This window comes from Osmerus mordax, chromosome 4, assembly GCF_038355195.1.
Source record: "Osmerus mordax isolate fOsmMor3 chromosome 4, fOsmMor3.pri, whole genome shotgun sequence".
Lineage (NCBI taxonomy): Eukaryota > Metazoa > Chordata > Actinopteri > Osmeriformes > Osmeridae > Osmerus > Osmerus mordax.
The window spans coordinates 17,778,614-17,798,579 of record NC_090053.1 but is presented as its reverse complement, the minus strand read 5'-3'; the positions used below and the strand labels follow the sequence as shown (position 1 = coordinate 17,798,579).

Below are 19,966 nucleotides of genomic sequence, written 5' to 3'. Positions count from 1 at the left end.
TTGCAACTATCAAATCCGTACTGTATTCTTGAGATATATTTTTTGCGGTTCATTGTCCTATGTGAAACCGAAAGTTATGGTTTATTTCGTTTCAGGCAGCAGTGGCATCAAAACGGGCATCAAAAATTGATCGATTTTTATGAGAATTATAGTTCCCAGCTAACTTTTGCAAAGCACAAGTGTCCTAGGTCATCTAACCAGGCATATCTGTAAAAGTAGCCTATTTACATTTAGCAGACGCTCTTATCCAGAGCGATTTACAGTAAATACAGGGACATTCCCCCGAGGCAAGAAGGGTGAAGTGCCTTGCCCAAGGACACAACGTCAGTTGGCATGACCGGGAATCGAACTGGCAACCTTCGGATTACTAGCCCGATTCCCTCACCGCTCAGCCACCTGACTCCCATTTAGCTTATTTTTTTTACGTCTGTGTCGGCTCTGGGCAGGATCTGGGCTAGATGATTTTTGCTATCTGGGTAGGCGAGCCATAAAGAAGGGACTAGTGATGCATCGTTCGTGAACGATTAGTTCATTTTGAACGAATCCTTACAAGGACTCGGGAGTAACGAGTCTTCTCAAAGAGAGATTCATTCATTTTTCTCGTGGCCGCGCATCGGGAGACGTAACTGTTTCCTCTACTAAACCAATGCAGGTAACGTGAAAAAGGATCCAAAGACTCGTACCCGGCAGAGGAACGAAGCATTGATCCGAAGACTCGGTTGGCAGAGGAACGAAACATTGATCCGAAGACACGGTCGGGAGGTGAACGATTCGTTCATCTGCCGGGTACGAGTCTTTGGATCCTTTTTCACGTAACCCCAGCTCGATGTTACTTCCATCAGCAGCTTGTGAAAAATAGGCTAGTTTCACGACAGCGAATTTGGATGTAGACGACTTTAACATAGCTGATTAGCCACAAATGAAGATGTTTTCTTAATTTGCTTGTGTTTTGTCTATTTGCCTGTTTTCTTAATTTGCAGCGCGTTTGCACATGTCGGCCACCGTAACTATGAGTGAGATATGTATACATTTTCATTAAGAAACCTCGTTTGTAAAATATTAAATACCATGGGAACACAGCACTTAACAATTGTATAACACCCGCGACACGCCTTGTCTTTTTTTGTCAAATGTCCCTGAAGCTCAGATTCCAAATCGGAGTTAGCGGTTTTCACAGTTCTGTAGAGTAAACTTTCCTGAACAGAATTACATAAAGTTTGAAGTTCATATATATATATATAATAGCCAAGGGTGTAGACCAGGGGTGTCAAACTCGTTTTAGGTAAGGGGCCACATAGGCTACTGCCCCACTTTGAGTAGGCCAGACCAGTAAAATCATAGCATAATAACGCATACATAACGACAATATTTCTTGATGATTAAATCATTGGTGAAGGTTTTTGATGATAAACCATATTTTAAGACCAAAAACTCAAGACATCAGCCCACTAGTGATGGGTCGTTCGCGAACGATCCGGCTCTAAGAGCCGGCTCTTGAAGGTGAACGTCGGGAGCTGGCTCGCATATCTGAAGAGCCGACTCTATTTTTAATAGATTAATACAGCCTATAAAAACTAAATGATTATGAAATAATGAATTTTAATTGTATTTAAAATAATTTACTAATTCAAAGAACAACGAAAAAATACATGTAGGCTTAAAGGCGCACACGATCATCGTCTGTTCCTGTCAATCCTGCATGAGGGAGGGCCGAGACAACTCACACAGTCACAGTAGTCAAAACTCGGAGGAGAGCCATGACAAATCAATGCATTTTTAAAGATATGTGGTTACGGTCGAGTATGATTTCATTTAATAATTTAATCAAATTGTTTTCACACCTATCATAGTCAAATTCATAGTTAAAACATGTATTTTTTAAAGAGCCGTTAGGGAGCCAAAAGAGCCGGCTCTTTTTAGTGAGCTGAGCCATACGAGCCGGCTCACAAAAAAGAGCCGGAATGCCCATCACTACTGTTTATCTGCCTGGGCTCTCCTCTGCTGATTCCCTTGCTTTGTGACGCGTTTGACGTCAAATGCGTCACAAAGCGAACAGCGATCGCTGCTGCCTGTGGCAATGAGCATAGACATATATGGCAATGAGCGCTTGTGCCTACGGAGCAGACATCGCATTTACGCTGTTTTTTAAGAAAATAATGGATCGATTTAAAAAAATTACAAAACGTTTGTAATCATAAACCTGAATATTCTTAATAGACATTTGCATTCGGAATAGCAGTTACTTGCGATTTAAGTCTTTCTGTAATTTACAAACTTAGCAAAGACATCCGACGGGCCGAGATGGACGCCCTAGCAGGCCGGATTCGGCCCGCGAGCAGTATGTTTGACACCCCTGTAAGACCACTCGGCTATTTACTGACGTCTTAAAATGTTATAACCCCAGTGTCACATACGGGGCGGTATTCACACAGGCATTGGCTCTAATTTGACTGATAGTTTGTTTCATCAGTTGAACAACTAATCTGGGACTTTTGACTGAAGCTAAGTATACTACTGGCACTGTGGAGTGCTAGCTTGTCCGTGGCTAGCTTCCTAGTGGAATTCTACGTTTTAGTTTTTTGGTGGATTTGCTTAAATAGTGTGTCTGAGCAAATATGCCGTATTAGTTTGCTTCGGAAACGACTGTCTTGTTTACACTTAAAATCACAAACTCGACTGACACCAGTGTAACTGCAGTGATGGTAGCTACAGGTAGATACAGTTACCTCAAGACACAAGACAGGTGTTGTCAACAATCAATGCTTAATGGTTCTCATATCATCACCATAGGATTCGTTCGCTATTAACAACAGGTACAGTAGTGCTAGCTTACTCACCTAGCAGCTAGCTCTATAGCCTACACGACGGTGGTTGGACACTCTTTATTTCAACAGAAATCTTACTTTAAAACAAAGAACTAGAGAACTAAATAATAACAAAAGATTGACATCACAGGTGTCAGCAATGTCAATCGATTTCACAATGAATATAGGCTACATAGAGCTAGACTATCTCAAATACCTTCAGACAATGTACACGCATAGCACAAAAACCATTACCCAATGTTAAATTTGTGTACATAGCAGGTGTAAACCGTCATCTATTGTCAATCTGCCATTTAACCTTGTAATTTCACTTAAAACACCATCCTAAAAACCTGAAAGCAGTTAACTAGTATGTCCACTGGGTGGTGCTTTAGCTGTTTAGGTGTGCTACAGCTGTTTTCAATCTCCACAGTCAGGACCAGGGAATGCAACAGGCTGGGTTTGGGGCTACCACAGAGAGGCCAGGGGGCTATAAGTAGAGTGGAAGTGGCTATTAATGGCTTTTGTGATGTCTGATACTGCCGTTAAGATCAGTGCTCAACATCAGACAGGAAGTAATATTTTAAATGTATTTTTCCATGGGTGGACTATTCCAGGGTCTTCCTGAGGAACTCAACCAACAGGTGGTGAGGGAAGCCAAAGTCCATCTGGACCACCACATAGCCCTATGGATAGAAAGATGGAGGTATTATAAGAAGGGAGAAGAAAAAAGAGAGGGTACACTTCTGGAATGACATCAGCAGTTCTGCATGATTGTTGTTGTAATTTTGAGAAAAAGTGAGCGCTCAGTGCTTACATCTTGAGGGATGACCTGAGGGTCGATGATGTCAAACAGGTATGTTCCCTGCTCATCCAGAAGACCTGTGATCACTGGCTCTAGAACTACAACACAGACATTACAACCAGTACTGAGATCCAAATACAACACAGTACACATACATTCACACATGGTCGTAGGTTTCATTATACATGACACTTTTTAAAACTGCAAATCTGTTCCCCCCCAGTTCTCATGAAGAAAATTATGCTTAAGGGCTGCATCCTCAGTTATAAAAAAAGAAGCTGTCCCACCCACATTTGTAAACAAACCTAAACCGTTGCAGCCACTCACAAACACACACACACACACAGTGATCTCACCAGACAGGACTTTGGGAAGGCCTATTTTTTGGACAGCCTCTTTGAAGTATTCAAAATGAGCCTTATCCAGCTGGCAACATAAAAAGGCAGAGTTACTCTACTAGAAATGAGAGAGGAATACACAGATGTAGATACAGTATGTGTGAGAGAGAGGAGAAAGACAGGAAGAGGGGTCGAGAGGTGGTCTCACCTGTAGGACATCTGGGAGCAGTGAGGCCTTCAGTACTGAAGTTCTACCGGACGACAAGACAGAAGTAGATCAGAGTGAGTCTGCTCACACAAGGAAATAGAGTAAGGTGTGAGCCCAGCCCACACTATTATATCTTGAGGTTATCAGAAGCACTAGTACTACTCACTGTGATGACATGGCTTTCAGGTACACTTTCTTCTCAGAGTAGCTTGCTGTTACAATCACCTCGACCTCCTGGACAAACACACACACACACAGTCCTGTCAGCTGGTGGTTCAGCTATGGAAAGTACAATCGTCTCAATCCAGTGGGTTTGCCGGGTTGGTCGAACCATCTCAAAGTACAGTCCAGGTGTGTCCTCGGCTCCAGGGGCCAGTTGTATCCCTGCCATGGCTCTGACCGTTGTACCCAGAGGAGTGGTACAGAGTTTGGGCTCAGACAAACTCCAGACTCTGAGCATGAGGGACTCAGATGCCAGATACTGGATCAGACAGACAGACATTAAGAGACTCTGACATTGATGGTGACATGAACAAGGTGTTCAAGGTGATGCAGAGAGGAGCAGGTGTTTTAGTAGGTGAAGCTACTACAGTAGGGGGTATATTTGATCCATTTGTTGGATAACTGTTCCCCCTCCAGCTCCACCACCCCACCCAAACTTACTTGTTTTCCTGTGAGATATGAGGCGGGTGTGTGTCTACCTTGCTCAGAACTTCTGGCATGGGGGAGGAAAGATCTGTCCGGAACAGCTCCTGAAAAGGAGATGTTATCACGTTTGACCATGTATAAAAGTGAAACACACACACATACACACACTCCCCCCCCCCACCCCCACTTCACACTCAGAGATACCAAGAAGATCTTTACATTCAACTCAGGGCCAGAGATGTTGAGTCGCAAGAGGCCGTCTTGGTGTGCTGCCGTCATCACAGGGTTGAGGAACTCGTCGGAGAGCCAGAAATAGAGCATGCGGTCCTCCGTCAGATGGGAGGGGTCAAACACCGACGCGTTGATCACTGCAGTCACGTTGTTGTAATTGGTCAGACCCTGAGGACGTTTACAAAAGTAAGGGCTGCAGGTTCAAGAGTGTGTGTGTGCGCCTGAGTGTGCGTGGTCTTTGGTCTTTATCTACCCTTATGGGGACCAAATGTCCTCACAAGTATAGTGAAAGACGAGAAAAATGTGCAAGTATGTGTGCGTGTGAGGTTGCGTATCCAATGTACCTTGTGGTATGACTCTATGTAGTCTGCGGTGATGACCGGAGCAGAGGTTACACCTATGTCCACACTTATGTTACCGTAACTAAGAAACTTCTCTGTGGAGATAAAACACAAAGAAAGGTTCAAACTTATATATCAGTCACTTCAGTAACGGTCTACAGTAGAGTGTATTATCTCTCCAGTAACCTCTCCTCCCCAAACTAAGAGCCTACCTGCTCTTTCCTGTATGAAGTCAGCCAAGATGTTAGCCACATTGTTGATCTCTTTACAAATCTACAGTTAAGAGGACAGAGCATCACAGATGGTTGTCATAGGTCGTAATGTGGATGCTTCAATGCTTGTTTTTACAGCCGATACCCTTGTTCTACAGTAGGGGGCATAGTTTATCCATATGTTGGATAATTGTTTCCCCGCCAGCTCCACCACCCCGCCCAAACCTATTTGTTTTCTCACCCACACACTCATCCACCTACAGCCCATTCTCTCACCTGGCTTTTGACGACCAGCTTTACAGTGAAGGTGATGAACTCTGTGAAGAGTCTTTTCATCCAGCCGGGTCTGCACACAAGATAGAAGGTTCCACCCCCACATGCTGTAGTATAGGTATATATGTATGTCATTATTGCACTGTAGTATTAGTATTACTTGTTGTAGATGTGGTTACTCTCTGATGTTGCTTGTAAATACATTTAGTCATTCAGCAGTCTTTAGCAAATACAGACCGTTCCTTGACTCTGACCATTCGGTTAGAACGATGCACTTCTGATCCTTCATTTTCTGCTGTACTTTGTAAATGTATGTTGATTTGGATAAAATAGTCTGTGTAAATGAATGTTTGTGAGACAGAAACCACAGTCGTATCAAAACACTCAATCTTGTGACTTACTCTCTGTCTCCCTGCAGATGCAGACGAAGCTTATGGAAGTTCAAGAAGCAATCTGATGTATCCGCAGCAACCTTCCCCTTTCCACAGTCTAGCATACACACACACAAACAGGCTCAGCAACAAGATATTTCGAAATACGTTTCCAAAACAAACATAGAGCCAAATTCCACGTTTCAAGGGAAAATCTTTCTGCCCAAAATCAATGGTAGATGTTTTAAAAGGTTAATATTGGTCAGTGACACCAGCTATATACCACTATGTCAAAACAGAGAGGAAAACAAACACATGATGGCTAATGTAACATACTTACAGAGCTTGGGGTTGATTCCCAGATCTATCTGAGACTCGATCTCAAAATCAATTGAATGTGCCAATTTAAAGCTGCAAGACAGAGTTCTCGCTATGAGCTTCTATGTTTACAAACACTTGATCGATCAAGAATGCAGCTTAATAACGAGTCACAGATACACAGCAAGGCCACTGTCCTTTCTACCAAAACCCTGAACTGAATACATTTTCTGTACTTTCTATGTGCACCATTGTTACCTCGATTTGAATAAAATGTCAATTAAATGTGAGAAGAAAAGAAAAAAACGGTCTTATATTTTAGCAACTTATGTTTAAGGTCAGGGAGTTATGAACTGATCCTAGTTCAGCCTCCAGACACCTGTACTCACAGCCAGCTACCGTAACCATACTTGATGGTTCCCCTGAAGACTGCAGAGACATTACGTATCTCCATGGCGATGCCCACCCCTGGCTGCAGCTCAAACAAACTCTGACCAATGCTCAGGTTGTGGATCTCCAGACTTTGAGGGACAGAGGACAGAAGGAAAGATCTGATTGGTCAGAAGCACTGATAGGAACGAAAGAGCTGACCAAAAAGAAAACATTGAGGGAAAAATAAAGCGAGTGTGTTTGTGTGGATCAAAAGTGAGCATTTCTAGGTGTGGCGCTGTTTGACTACTCACTTTTCCAGGCCATATTTGATTGTTCCTGTGAAGAGCAGAGACTTCTCTCCCTCCACACTGGGGTATTTGGCATGCTGGAATGCTGTCTCAATCACCTTGGTAGTCTTCTCATTTACTACACACACAAAGACACACACATGCAGGCAGGCAGGTAGTTTTAATCTCACATATTCCAAACTGACAGCCAGACAGGTAGATAGACAGACACACAGACTGACAGCCAGTCAGCCAGACAGATAGACATACTAGCAGACCGATATACAGAGACAGACAAACAGACAGTCCTCACAGACTACAGCAGCAGGATAGGTGAGTCGGCAGACAGCTCCGCTGAAGCGATAGGCCGATTGTGGATCCAAACAGGCCTGAGTAAATCCCAACATGACCAGGGACACCAGAGCCACACAGAGAACCTTCCCATACCTGTCCATCAACATCATAGTAAACTATACTGGACTACTGTTCGATAATTTCTTCTGACACTACCCCCACCGGACACACAGACTGAAGTACCAAGCCAAAAGGAGAAATGTTGAAATATTGGTCAAACGAGGACTAAACAACAGAACTACAGCCTCCTCAGGGCTTTTTATCTGCAATGAACAGCACTGTGGTCAACCAAGGCACTTGAGGGAGGATAAAAAAGGGAGGGAGGGAGGCCAGAGAAGGGAGGGCGCACAGAGATCTTTTGAAGGATAGGAAGGGTTAGAATGTTCTGTGTGTGTGTGTATGTGTTTGGGGGTGGTGGGGGCAGAGTGGACTTCCATGTTGGATATTTATGTGTGTGTGTGTTGGGTGGGGGGGGGAAGGATATACACATGGTTGTTTAGAGGCCTGGGGGTCAGCTGGTACCTCATGCTGAGAGAGGTTTACTACCGGGCGGTAAAGAACACAGATACCGAGAGGCTCAGGTTTCTATAGGACAGTTTGTGACCCTGACCCTGGGGTCACGGTACCAAACCCTTTCTTCCCACCCACCATTCTGCGACCCTGCAGCAAAAACATTTGATCAACAATTCTTTCGCAAAGGAATATGCTTTTCGTCTCAGTGGTTCTCAAAACTCACGAATGTCTGCTTCTTGCTAGAAGATGTCATTGTGAGTTTTCAGTGTGTTGTCTTGGGCAGTGGCAGAATGCTGATTTCCTGTGTGGCTAATGCATCCAGCTGTAGATTCACTGCTAGAAGAATGATAGGATCTGCTCAGTTATATGAGTTCTATCAAGGCCAGAGGCCACAACATTACCATGGGGACCAGATGTTCCCGCCAGGGGGAGCCGCAAGTGAATTGAGGTGAGGTGTCTCTTAACAACACGGCCTCTCTTTACCATGGAAGCCCAGCCAGAGGTCAATGAACTCTGATGAAAGAGAGGATGAGGGAGAGACACAAGACCGTTCTCCGTGTCAAGTTTATGTCGAAATAAAAACAAAACAAAAAAAAGAACATGAGCAATAATTTGACCTTTGTGCAGGTTATGAAAACAAGCATGCTCTTTTGTAAAGCTCTCTTGGAAGTCGCTTTGGATAAAAGCATCTGCTAAATGCATAAATGTAAATGTGGGATGGATTGGTGTACATGCCTTTCTCTCTGGCAAAGTACACTTAACATGAGGTTTCAGTCATGACAAATACAATTTATTTATTGCATGTTTTATTGCAAGTCTCTCCAACACACTCATATCATTCACCAAAATGCTTATTTTTTCAGAATAAAATCAAACTTAAACAGGTTTAAAGATTACACTTAGTGTACAGTATTTATGTACATATAGAGGCATTTCCAAAGGAATCACAAATACATCTGAATCTTTTCTGTGTAACAAGATTTTTGGCAACACTTTACATTATGGTTACATTAACTACTATGTAACTACATAGCAAAACCTTTAGTAACAACATTGTGGTTACACAAGCACTGCTATGTAGTTACACCTCATTAGTTTAGACGTTATCACACAAGTGAAACTTGATATGGGGGAGGTTGTGCTTTCCAGGGGTAAGTGGATGTTAACATCTTGTTTGGTTACACAACCTTCAACTGCCCTTTTATAACATCCACTTACCCCTTACACCCCTCCCTCACACTGGGCCTTTGTTCATTTTTGTAATAACCTAAACCTAATACCATAACATAGCAATTATTTTGCACCTGCAAGGTTTTTACGATAGGTAATGCTATGTAGTTACATGGCAGTTAATGTAACCTTAATGTCAAGTTTTACCAGATTGTTTACATGGTTCTGTCTTCTACACAACACAGCATGCACTTCCTGTCTAAGCCCCGCCCCACACACAAGAACTGAACTGTCACTTGTCATCATTTTCATCCATCAAAGCCCCTGACTCGGATCTTTATTACACTGATATCAAAAGTCAACCTACTTCCTGCAACATTCCTCTTCTTGCACCCAAATTCAAACCCCTGGTCAGGACAGTACATTTGCATAATAAGATTCAGGACATAAAGTGCTCTGTAAAACAATAAAAATAGAATAATCCTATGTTCTTGTGGATCTGGAAGTGATACCGTGAAAGAGGTGTTGACACCACTCGGCCTCTGAATACAACAGTCATATACAGTACATATAATGTTTCGCAGAGAACAGCCATGGTTTTGGTCAGAATCTTCCGGAAGGACCAAATCAACATCAGAACTTTACACACCAGATCTAGGTCAAATTCCTCAGAGGTAAATTCAATCTACCTCAGGTTTTGCAGTATGGCGGGTGTCATTTCCATGCCACTGTAATTGATTTACCAAATCAAGGGCACCTCAGTTCTTTGTCGGTATATGTACACAATGTATTTTGTTAAAGATCTTCTAAATACATTTGTATTAGTCACTCTTTACCTTAGTCTCAAGCCTTCACTGTGGTCTTAATATTCATGGTAGACAAGTTTCAGTTCAGCAGGATGCCTCATGTGAACAAGTCCCCAGAGCCAGGCAGAGCCAGGTGGATACAGGGGCGAGTAAATTTGCCTTTATGCACAGATCATGGGTCTTTATTAGTCGTTTTTGTTTTTATAGAAGTTAGGCTCTTGAATGGGCCGGTCGATCTCAAACTGCAGCACTGTACCACCCCACTGTTTGAACTCTGTTAAAGGAGAAAACCAAGGCTGACACACCCTGTGAGAGTGTCCTGGCCTTGGTCTCCCCCTGCTGTCCAGTTGGGGTACTGCACAGTCAGTTGACCACGGCCTGGGGGGCCTCAGGGATCAGAGAGGAGAAAAACGTCTTGAGGAACACCCACGCCGTCCACATCACAGACACTCTGGTTGGAGGAACCAGGATGGCTGTCAGAGGAGGCTGTCCCTCCGGACCAATAGCTAGTGCTGGTTCTGCTCCTTCCCCTGCAGCAGGCTCCTCCCCCTACAGGAAGAAGGGTTTACATGTTGGTGGTCATGCACACACACACGAAGCAGAAACACGCATGGGTAAACTATTTTTACCTGAGGTAGGTTGGGGTTCCTGTCCGGGTTCTGCTGGTTCTGCAGGGCCTCCGGAGCCTGGAGGGGCTGGAGGGGAGGGGGGTTGGGTCCTCGGACCAGAGCTCTCCTTCTGAAGGGGAACCACCCAGCAGTGTGTCTGAGGAGGAGCAGAGGAGGAGCAGAGGGGGAGAATATTGGAGGAGGAGGAGTGCGAAGAAGGGGGTGGGTAGAGAACAGGAGAAGAAGGGGGGTGTAGAGGTAGAGGAGAAAGGGGTGGGTAGTAGAGGAGGAGAGAAGAAGGTGGTTGAGTTACAAACCCAATAATCATAAGGCTATCTAAGTAGGAGAGAGAGAGAGAGAGAAAGAGAGAGAGAGAGAGAGAGAGAGAGAGAGAGAGAGAGAGCGGAAAAAAGAGAAGGCAGTCTGTTTCCATTGAACATGAATCCTTCCACCTCCTTCAAAACAGTGTAACTATGAGCCTAACATAGCCACGTGTACATAATGTTATCACCATGAGATATGTCCTTGTGCTCATGCTGACATTGGCATGTGTGTGTGCACATACACACACACACACTCCTTCTGGACTGAAAAAGTTTGGCTTTTGTTCACAGGGTTGCCAAGACTACTTTCGTTTTCTAACAGCTAACGTTAAATCCAGACAGGCCACATTCAACTTCTTCCTGTCTGTCCCTTGCAGTTCTCGTGACCAGCAACAAAGCCTTAGCCATAGCCTCATCCCTAACCCCAGTCCTAACCACATCCTCATCCCCAACTTTAGCCCCAGCCTCGGCCCCATCCTCATTCCTAACCTCAGCCCCAACCTCCATACTGCTGATTAACCGAGTGGCTGTGAGAGTAAGTACATGTGTGAGACCATTACACAATACTGTCAAGAGTGATAGTGTGTGACTGCAGCATGTGAGGTAAAGATTTTCTCTACAGTCAACAAACACACACAGTCACACACACACACACAGTAGGAAAGCCTACATTCCATCCCCTCTGTTGCCTCTATACCCCCTCCTTTACCTGCAACACACACTGTGCCAACTCCACAGACAGATTTCCACAGGGGCTCAATTATGGCATGAAACCAGTTTGGTAACCATTGTAACCAGAGTAGAGGACAGACTGCCGGGGACCTACAGGAACACACCCAGTTCCAAACAGTCCTAAACAAACAGGCTATACGTTCTACAGTGAGTTGGTTCTGGTTCAGCTCCAGTGACAGCAGACTGTCAGGTGGTTTGTTTACAGCTTGGAATGACATGGGGTGTTCCACATCAACAGGCCTGAGGGCCAGATGTGTGTTGAAGAAAACAGGTTTAACACACAGCTAACCAGTCAAACAAGGTACAGGGTTTCCTTTATGTTGATTTAGCGGCCCGCCACGGCTAAATTTCTGCCGCCACAGTATCAGAATTAGGGCTGTACAAAATTATAGGCCGTCTATCAGCAGTGATTGTTAGAGTGCATGTCGGAGAATAGTACGGACACGCGCTTCACACCGCAGTTGAGATTGCGTGTGTGCGTCCTTGAGAACTGTAAATCGTATAATTTATGTTGTCAGTTCATTTAAGCTTGTTATTGTATAAGACTATAGTTCTTGCAAATGTAAATTAACTGGTGATTTTCGTTGTTTATATTCTTCCCCTGCTAGCTAAATTGCACGTCTGTTGATTCGATAGCGATTGCTGGGGGGTGGGTGGGGGGTTCAGACAGACCTGCCCCCACTGCCAAAAAAAATCCTACAGGAAACACTGAGGTAACTACAGGGCTGGTAATCACTCCAGCAAACACACCAGGTTAACTAGACAGAGAACAGACTTGGTTAACCAGCCAGAGAGAGAGATACCTACAGACTGGGTTAACTAGCCAGATACAGACTAGGTTAACTACCCAGATACAGACTAGGTTAACTAGCCAGGTAGCGACTAAGTTAAGTAGCCAGATACAGACTAGGTTAACTAGCCAGATACAGACTGGGTTAACTAGCCAGATGCAGACTGGGTTAACTAGCCAGGTAGCGACTAAGTTAAGTAGCCAGATACAGACTGGGTTAACTAGCCAGGTAGCGACTAAGTTAAGTAGCCAGATACAGACTAGGTTAACTAGCCAGATACAGACTGGGTTAACTAGCCAGATGCAGACTGGGTTAACTAGCCAGGTAGCGACTAAGTTAAGTAGCCAGATACAGACTGGGTTAACTAGCCAGGTAGCGACTAAGTTAAGTAGCCAGATACAGACTGGGTTAACTAGCCAGGTATAGATTAGGTTAACTAGCCAGATACAGACAGGGTTAACTAGCCATGTAGAAACTGGGTTAACTAACCAGATACATGGGTTAACAAGCCAGTTTGCTGACGACACAACCATTGTGGGCCTCATCTCTGACAGTGACGAGTCAGCCTACAGAGAGGAGGTTGATACCCTGACATCATGGTGTCAGGGACAATAACCTCTCTCTCAACGTCAGCAAGACTAAGGAGATGATTGTGGACTATAGGAGGCGGCAGGAGGAGGAGCATGCACCCCTATACATCAGGTTATTCAGCTACTGGTTGCACTATCAGCAATATTGCACTATTGTACTTCACTTGTCTTAGGTTAGTATAGGTTTATAAGGTTAGTATAGGTTATTATGTGTATTATGTGTATTTAGAGGTTTAGTATACTGTATTGAATATTGTATATTATTTTATTTTAGCTTATCATAGATGTAATCTATGTTCTGTGTACTTAAATGTTATGTTATGCCTGGTTGCTTTGCGTTGTCTTGTCCTAAGAATTTCAGTGCCCAGTCTGACCCTGTTCTGTGCATCTGACAATAAAAGACTTTAACCCTTGTTTTATCTTCGGGTCATTCTGACCCATCAGTCATTGTGACCCACCGTCGTATTGCGACAACTTTACCGCATACAAAAACAAAGTGAAGCATTTTCTTTTAACCGTTGGGCTGTCTCAGACCCCCCATATTGCGAAGGTTAAAAGAAAATGATTTTTATTTGTTTTCGTATTGGGTAAAATTAGGTAAACACAACGATGGTTCGTTATGAACCTTTGGGTCATGTGACCCGAAGGCAGCACAAGGGTAAACTTGAAGCCATACATACTAGGTTAACTAGCCAGATACAGACTGGGTTAACTAGCCAGGTAGAAACTAGGTTAACTAGCCAAGTAGAAACTAGGTTAACTAGCCAGATACAGACTGAGATAACTAGCCAGATACATACTGGGTTAACTAGCCAGATACATACTGGGTTAACTAGCCAGATACATACTGGGTTAACTAGCTGATTAGCGTTAGAAACTTACAGGTACATGAGGATCAGGCTGCTCATCACCAGGACAAAGCGACTCAAGCTGGAGTAAAAGTAGACAATGCTGAGGAAGACACCCAATCGAGCGGCTGTGTATATCCAGTCCAACCAATCACGGTCCACATCCTCCTCATCCTCCATCACTGGCCCGCCCTGTGCATTCATCCGCATGTTCTGATTAGCTGCTCCTGGGTTGATGAATCCAGGGTCCTGGGCGTTCTGATTTGCTGGCAAGTTGTCAATGGGGTTCTGATTGGGCAGCGCGGCAGGGATGGGAGCTTGGTGGGCGGCAACAGCAGGTCCAACGGTGGGAGGGGCCAATGGGGTTGAGGCTGCTGCTGCTAATGCAGCATGGCTATTGGACGAAACAGGACAGACATGTTTTAGCCTATAGGATCTTCCACCTTTTACAGCTCTTTACCACAAAGTAGGAGGCTATGGAGTAGGCATGAACTATACAGTTAAATGTGTTTGAGGGTGATAGCTAGCTTGCCAATTCCGTTTATTTTACCATTAGCCCTATTAATGGCAGTAAAAGTAGAGAGAGGATGATATTCTGGACGGGTGGATGAGTTAGTTAACTCATTAAGACAGACATCCACTGCTTCCTTGTGACTCCTACCTATAGCACACAGGACACGATTTCCTATTCCTGAATAAGATCCCAGTGCCTTCACAACGATGGCGGCTCTTTTACTGCTGAATGTCAATAGAACGTGTGCTCTGACACAGGCGTATTCCTGCGATCCTATACGTAGTACTCACTACTGCATGTAGTACTGGCGCGCATAGACGTGCTGTAACCAGAGGAGCTGCTGGGGACTGTAGAGAGAGAAGGATGGGAAGGCTGGGGGCGTCATCTCTGCTCCTCCTGGCCTGTAGGGGCAGCAGAGACACTCATCACAACACCAACAACAACCTCAATCCAAAATAACATCAAAACCAACAAAAACATCAACATCCACAACAACAGCCCAGTACCCACAGACGAGACTGCAGTTGCCAGGGTGTACACTCACGTTGCAGTGCCAGGCCAGATGGCCTCCCCAGGGTTCGAAGTGGGGGTCGTGGCCTCTCCAGTTGTGGGGGCGGAGGCCTGGTCGTGGGACGGGTGTCTGCGTTGTCTCAGCTCTGGGCCAGCAGGCACTGAGGGTGGCATGCTGCCTACCTGTGGGCTGAGGGCAGGGGAGGAGGAGGGCTGGGTCTCTGGCTGCTCCGGTCCCCTTACCTGGAAACGACCAAGACAGCCCAGTGTGTCAATATATCACTGGGGAATTGTATACTGTCTGTTAGGGGTGGAACGGTACATGTATTCGTATTGAATCGAAACAGTACGGGCGTCACGGTTCAGTACATAAATTTAACACGGAGAATACACGGTATAAATAAATAAAAAACTTGCGTGCAAATTTATTAATGTATTGCGGAACTACTGTTAGATACTGGTGTTCTTTAGGGACACCTAAAAAAACTGTCCAATTTCTCTTCCCCACAGTGCTTAACCAGCCTTTAGATTTGTGTTTTGCTTTTCCCTCCATTGTACCCAACCGTGATATCTGAACCGAGGTATGAACCGAACCGTGACTTCTGTGTACCGTTCCACCCCTACTGTATGTTCATTATTAGGCTATTACTTATTATAGAAAACAGTCAGACAAAGCAGACATGATTGTATTTCACACTATGATTGTACAAGCTTTAGGATAAGTTTAAGGAAAGACCAAAAACTGTCAAAAAGCATAGGTCAGTTATGAGAAGGGCCTGATAAGATATTTACATAACCGTCAAACTATATGACAATGCTGCTACACACACAAGCTGATCAGGGACAACAAAAAAATGAAGTGAAACTTCAGGGCTATCTTTCGATCTGAAGGCAGTAGAGAGAGATGCAAAGCAGTGTCTAAGGAAAGCTAACAGGCCGAGCGTGGCTAGCAACTAGCGAGAAGAAAAGAGGAGAGAATCTAAGAGAAAGAAGAGGACAGAAATACTTTGTATACAGATAGGGCCGGGTGTACCCTTTAAATAAATAAAAATACCGGTTGTATCCAGTCTTACCTTGGGCCTGGCTCCCAGAGCCCCGGTAGTCCTAAAGGAGCACACCAGGTGCAGAGTGGGAGTTGTATCCGTCTGGGAAGAGACAGGTTGGTGACTTATGTTAAAATTTCTAACCCCTTGCATCAATATTGACTCCACCAGTCCAGAACTCAGATTATAAGGCCTAATTCAGGCTGTAACCATACAGTGTACAAAAAGTGTGAGGAAATCATTTTACAGTAGATTAGCATCACTGCCTTGGATAAATAGGATCGCTGTTTGTGCTCAAAACAATGATCTGACTCCTTAGGGATAACACACACTGGAACACGGGTACATTTACAGACCGGTTGTGTTCTGTTGTTCCCTGTACAGTAATTTGAGATCTCCTTGGGGTTTATAGACAAAACCATGAAATATCCCATTTTGACATAGCGTTTGTGGGACAAGAAAATCCTTCAACCGATGAAGTTTATGAGAAATAGAGACGCACCTGTCTGAAAACGTCACGGATGTGGAGGTGGTCTGGGAGCAGTTTTCCAGCGTAGATTAGTCTCTGATCAGCCGCAGCCTGAGAATATAATTCAGCACGTTAAGAGCGTGACAGACATTCATACTAACTATATAGTAAAGGTTCTAACTGGTGATATTCGAAGAATGTAAACTACTGCTCCAAAACCACAACATTACAGCTAGCTAGGCCCACCGATAAGCCGTTGGATAGTACGAGAAGATCTGTCGTCGTCCCTCTGTTATTACAACACACACAAGAACAACACACTCACCGGATTACCGGGATACACGTTCGATATGTGTGTCTTTAGATTCTGCACCGTCCAGTTCAGCTCGACTCCCTCGATCGTTTTGTCACCGTGTACTTGGTTCGGGGCTTTAATCACAAGCGTGATCGTCTTTTGTTGAAAACCTTGGAGATCCATTTTCTTTGCCGTTTTGTGTGGCGCCCCTCTCTCTCTTTCTCTCTCTCTCTCTCTCTCGATCTGTGCGCAGGTCCGACGAAATGTAACCTTTAAGCGAACAACAAAGTACAAAAAAATAATTCGATTTACTTAGTAGCTAGTAGCAGGCCATTTGATTACAGCGATACTTTGTGGTTGGGACAGGGAAGCGACAGTCACAGTCCGTGGCATGTGAAATACCAGGGAGTGTTGTTTCCAAACACACTGTGGCTCGACGTGATTGGCCAGTCGAGACTTGCGATCAGACGTGGAAGCTCAGGGTGCGTTCCGTACCTAAAGCGCCTGCGCAAGAGATACAGTTATTTGACAGCCAGGCTTTCGCCCGTACAGTTTCGAGATCCTCCCTGTTAAAGTTCAATTATTGAGAGAGAACAACACAATGTTAGACTTTACCTTTTTTTCTTGTAGGCCTACTTTTTCGGACACCCACCCAGATAACAATGGACGTCGTGGGGACATTCCCTTGCCACGTCCTGATAACTTTCGGGGACTTTCAGGGGACGTCCTAGGGACGTTATTTTGCTACGGATAAAGCGCTTGCTTCAATGTTTGCCTCTGGCAAAACACAACCTTCTCTCATATTTTATTATTTATTTATTTTCCCACCCTAACTCCTCCCTCAATTTTTGCACTACAAAGACAATATCAGTCTCAAAAGGTTCGTCTTGCTCACGATTGCGTTGCTTAGATGGCCAGAATTTCGGATTTCTTTAACCGAGCCTGTTTCATTCGTCATTTGCCTGATAAAGCGACCTCCGTTAGCCAGGCTATTCTAAAACCATTCAAACAGGTTGACAGTAGTGGGTTTTTTGGAACTACAGCGAGCTACTTGAACTACGTGATCACGTGTCGGCGAGACCAAAGCGTGTCGCAACTCTCTTTTTATTTGGCTCCAACCTACATTTGCATTTCGATACTCTGAGTAAATATAGTTGTTAATAATAGTTCATTATTTTCATATGAAGAACAATGTAAACTAGAGAGGGTACAATTTCTGGGGAAATTGTAGGGTGTGCTTGCTTGCGTCGGTTGCACAGGGGTCCGTTTTTGAATGACATTTTTACAACTGATTTATGTATATTTTATATGAAAATGCATACTTATTATTTATAAAGATTAAATAGATTTAAAGGCATTTTTTTTGCTGCTCATTTACAACCGAAAATACGAGTGAAGTGTAGAATGAAATAGATGTCTTCTCATTTCCCCTGCAAGAGGCAGCCTCATCGTTGAATCAAAACGAATAAATTTGGCAGACCGGTGTAAAAATTGACCTAATCTCTATGACTTAAACGTCATTTTAAGTTTTTCCCTTCTCGTGATATTTTCAGGCATGTAGCCTACTCATTGCATTCATTCATTCATTAATAAAGAACCCCCTTTGAAGATTATTGTAAGACGTTACCCGGCAGTAGAAGATGGAATCGCGATTCAGACAGTCCCATCTGCTAACTGAAAATATGCCCCCCAAAACGTAAATAAGCTTGACATTTATTTAGTGGAAAATCGCTCATTCATAAAAAGCTCACTGGTAGCGATCATTGTCAGTAACAACGCAAAATGCGATATAGCCCTGTGTGGAGAAGCAGTACTGTACCGTAGTAGTACAATTTAGTTTAAAACGCAACCATGTCATGCCACTTAGGCACTGTAAAACTAAAACAAAGCCAGTATACCATCAGTCTGTTGTGGGCATTCCAAGCTAGGTAGCTAGCTACTGTCAGAATTCAGTAAATCACAGGCACTCCTCGGACTTAAGCTCGATTATAAAAAAAACCCCAGCTGGGAAATGTTAGAGGTTTTCACAGTCCTGTAGAGGAGACCTTCATGAACAGAATGACATCAAATTGAGGCTGTGGCATTGAAGTTCAGGTTAGTAGCCAATGGCTCAAAGTACTCTCAGCCCATTACAGACGTCTTAAAATGGGAAAACCTCTGTGCCACATACGGGATGGTATTGGCACAGGGATTGGCTCTAATTTGAGTGACAGGTTGATTCACCAATTGAAAAACTCATCTGGGAATTTTGATTTTTGTAAGGGGAGGGCCGAGATTTTACTGTCGCCGTTTGGCTTCCTAAACAGCAATAGAATTACAAGTTTCTCTAAACCGCGTCGCGTACAGCATAACAGTGAGCTACACTGGCTTAAAACTACAGGTATATAATGATAATTGTACCCATTAACTGTTTACTAGTAATATTATCTCATAATAAATCATAAAACGTTCATTGATATGTGAGCCATGTTTATTATTTTAACGATGGAAAACGGATGTATCACAGACCGCTATCGTATATGTCGTCCAACAGAGGCTAATTATGCTAACGTCTCAGTCAACAAGCAAAAATTGACTACTGTTTTCGAAAGTAAATGTACTAATAATATCATCGTACATCGTATTGTACATTAAATCTCACAAGTGTGTTTTTTATGACAATTTTAAATGAGCAATAAGTTCAGTTTAGCATTTGTTGACGCTTGGAACTCCGTTGTGATTACATTGAGAGCAGAACGTTTGTCCTCCCTACTAGTAGACTACTGCTGTGTTCGTCTTGGTAGCGATTGCGTTGGTTGAATTGGATTTAAGGTTCCGTTGTACGGTTTAGGCTGAAATTAATTATTTTCATGAACAGATTGGCAACGTTTAGGCTGTGGCAATGAAGTTCAGGTTAGTAGTTAGATAGACTTTTGATTAAGTAAGGGGAGTGCCGAACATGTTCTGTCGCCGTTTGACTTCCTACAGCTGTGTAGATGTTTAGGCTACAGCATTGCAGTGAGCAACACTGGTTTGAAACCACAGGTAATGATAATTTCACCCACAAATCGTTTACTTGTAATGTAATGTCATAATAAATCCTACAACGAAAATGTATTTGTGAGGAATGTTTATTTTAAAGATTGAAAACAGATGCATCATAGACCACAGTAGTATGTGTTGCCCGGGCAACAGAGGCTAATGTCATGATGC

The 19,966-nt window shown here is 43.8% G+C and overlaps 2 protein-coding genes across 4 annotated transcripts; both read right to left on the bottom strand.

The window, feature by feature from the left end:
• Positions 1–2,746: 2,746 nt before the first annotated feature.
• cetp (cholesteryl ester transfer protein, plasma) lies at positions 2,747–7,777 on the bottom strand. 3 transcript variants are annotated; one of them, XM_067234736.1, is made up of 16 exons: positions 7,522–7,777; positions 7,233–7,347; positions 6,939–7,070; positions 6,572–6,642; positions 6,262–6,349; positions 5,864–5,933; positions 5,588–5,648; positions 5,379–5,470; positions 5,023–5,202; positions 4,857–4,907; positions 4,487–4,636; positions 4,322–4,389; positions 4,156–4,198; positions 3,966–4,035; positions 3,622–3,707; positions 2,747–3,490 (listed from the first exon to the last, which is right to left on the bottom strand). In XM_067234736.1, exons 1-16 carry the CDS (start codon positions 7,670–7,672, stop codon positions 3,413–3,415), a joined length of 1,506 nt encoding a protein of 501 aa, XP_067090837.1. In that variant the 5' UTR covers positions 7,673–7,777; the 3' UTR covers positions 2,747–3,412. The 3 variants fall into 3 exon arrangements, with proteins under 3 accessions (XP_067090837.1, XP_067090838.1, XP_067090839.1); XM_067234737.1 differs by having other exon boundaries at positions 4,487–4,621; XM_067234738.1 differs by lacking the exon at positions 4,487–4,636.
• Positions 7,778–8,864: 1,087 nt separating this feature from the next.
• herpud1 (homocysteine-inducible, endoplasmic reticulum stress-inducible, ubiquitin-like domain member 1) lies at positions 8,865–17,521 on the bottom strand. Its single transcript, XM_067235547.1, has 9 exons — positions 17,390–17,521; positions 16,805–17,278; positions 16,513–16,590; positions 16,041–16,112; positions 15,002–15,210; positions 14,748–14,858; positions 13,978–14,337; positions 10,681–10,816; positions 8,865–10,600 (listed from the first exon to the last, which is right to left on the bottom strand). Exons 2-9 carry the CDS (start codon positions 16,955–16,957, stop codon positions 10,415–10,417), a joined length of 1,305 nt encoding a protein of 434 aa, XP_067091648.1. The 5' UTR covers positions 16,958–17,278; positions 17,390–17,521; the 3' UTR covers positions 8,865–10,414.
• Between the last annotated feature and the right edge of the window lie 2,445 nt (positions 17,522–19,966).

Coding starts and splice junctions, on each gene's coding strand:
- cetp (XM_067234736.1), bottom strand. CDS start 7,672: ATGATGTTGATGGACAGGTATGGGAAGGTTCTCTGTGTGGCTCTGGTG. Junction 6,643..6,938: donor TATGGTTACGGTAGCTGGCT/GTGAGTACAGGT, acceptor TCTGTCTTGCAG/CTTTAAATTGGCACATTCAA. Junction 4,036..4,155: donor TGCTCCCAGATGTCCTACAG/GTGAGACCACCT, acceptor TTATGTTGCCAG/CTGGATAAGGCTCATTTTGA.
- herpud1 (XM_067235547.1), bottom strand. CDS start 16,957: ATGGATCTCCAAGGTTTTCAACAAAAGACGATCACGCTTGTGATTAAA. Junction 15,211..16,040: donor CTCTGGGAGCCAGGCCCAAG/GTAAGACTGGAT, acceptor GGTCGTTTCCAG/GTAAGGGGACCGGAGCAGCC. Junction 10,817..13,977: donor AGCCTGATCCTCATGTACCT/GTAAGTTTCTAA, acceptor GCTCCTCCTCAG/ACACACTGCTGGGTGGTTCC.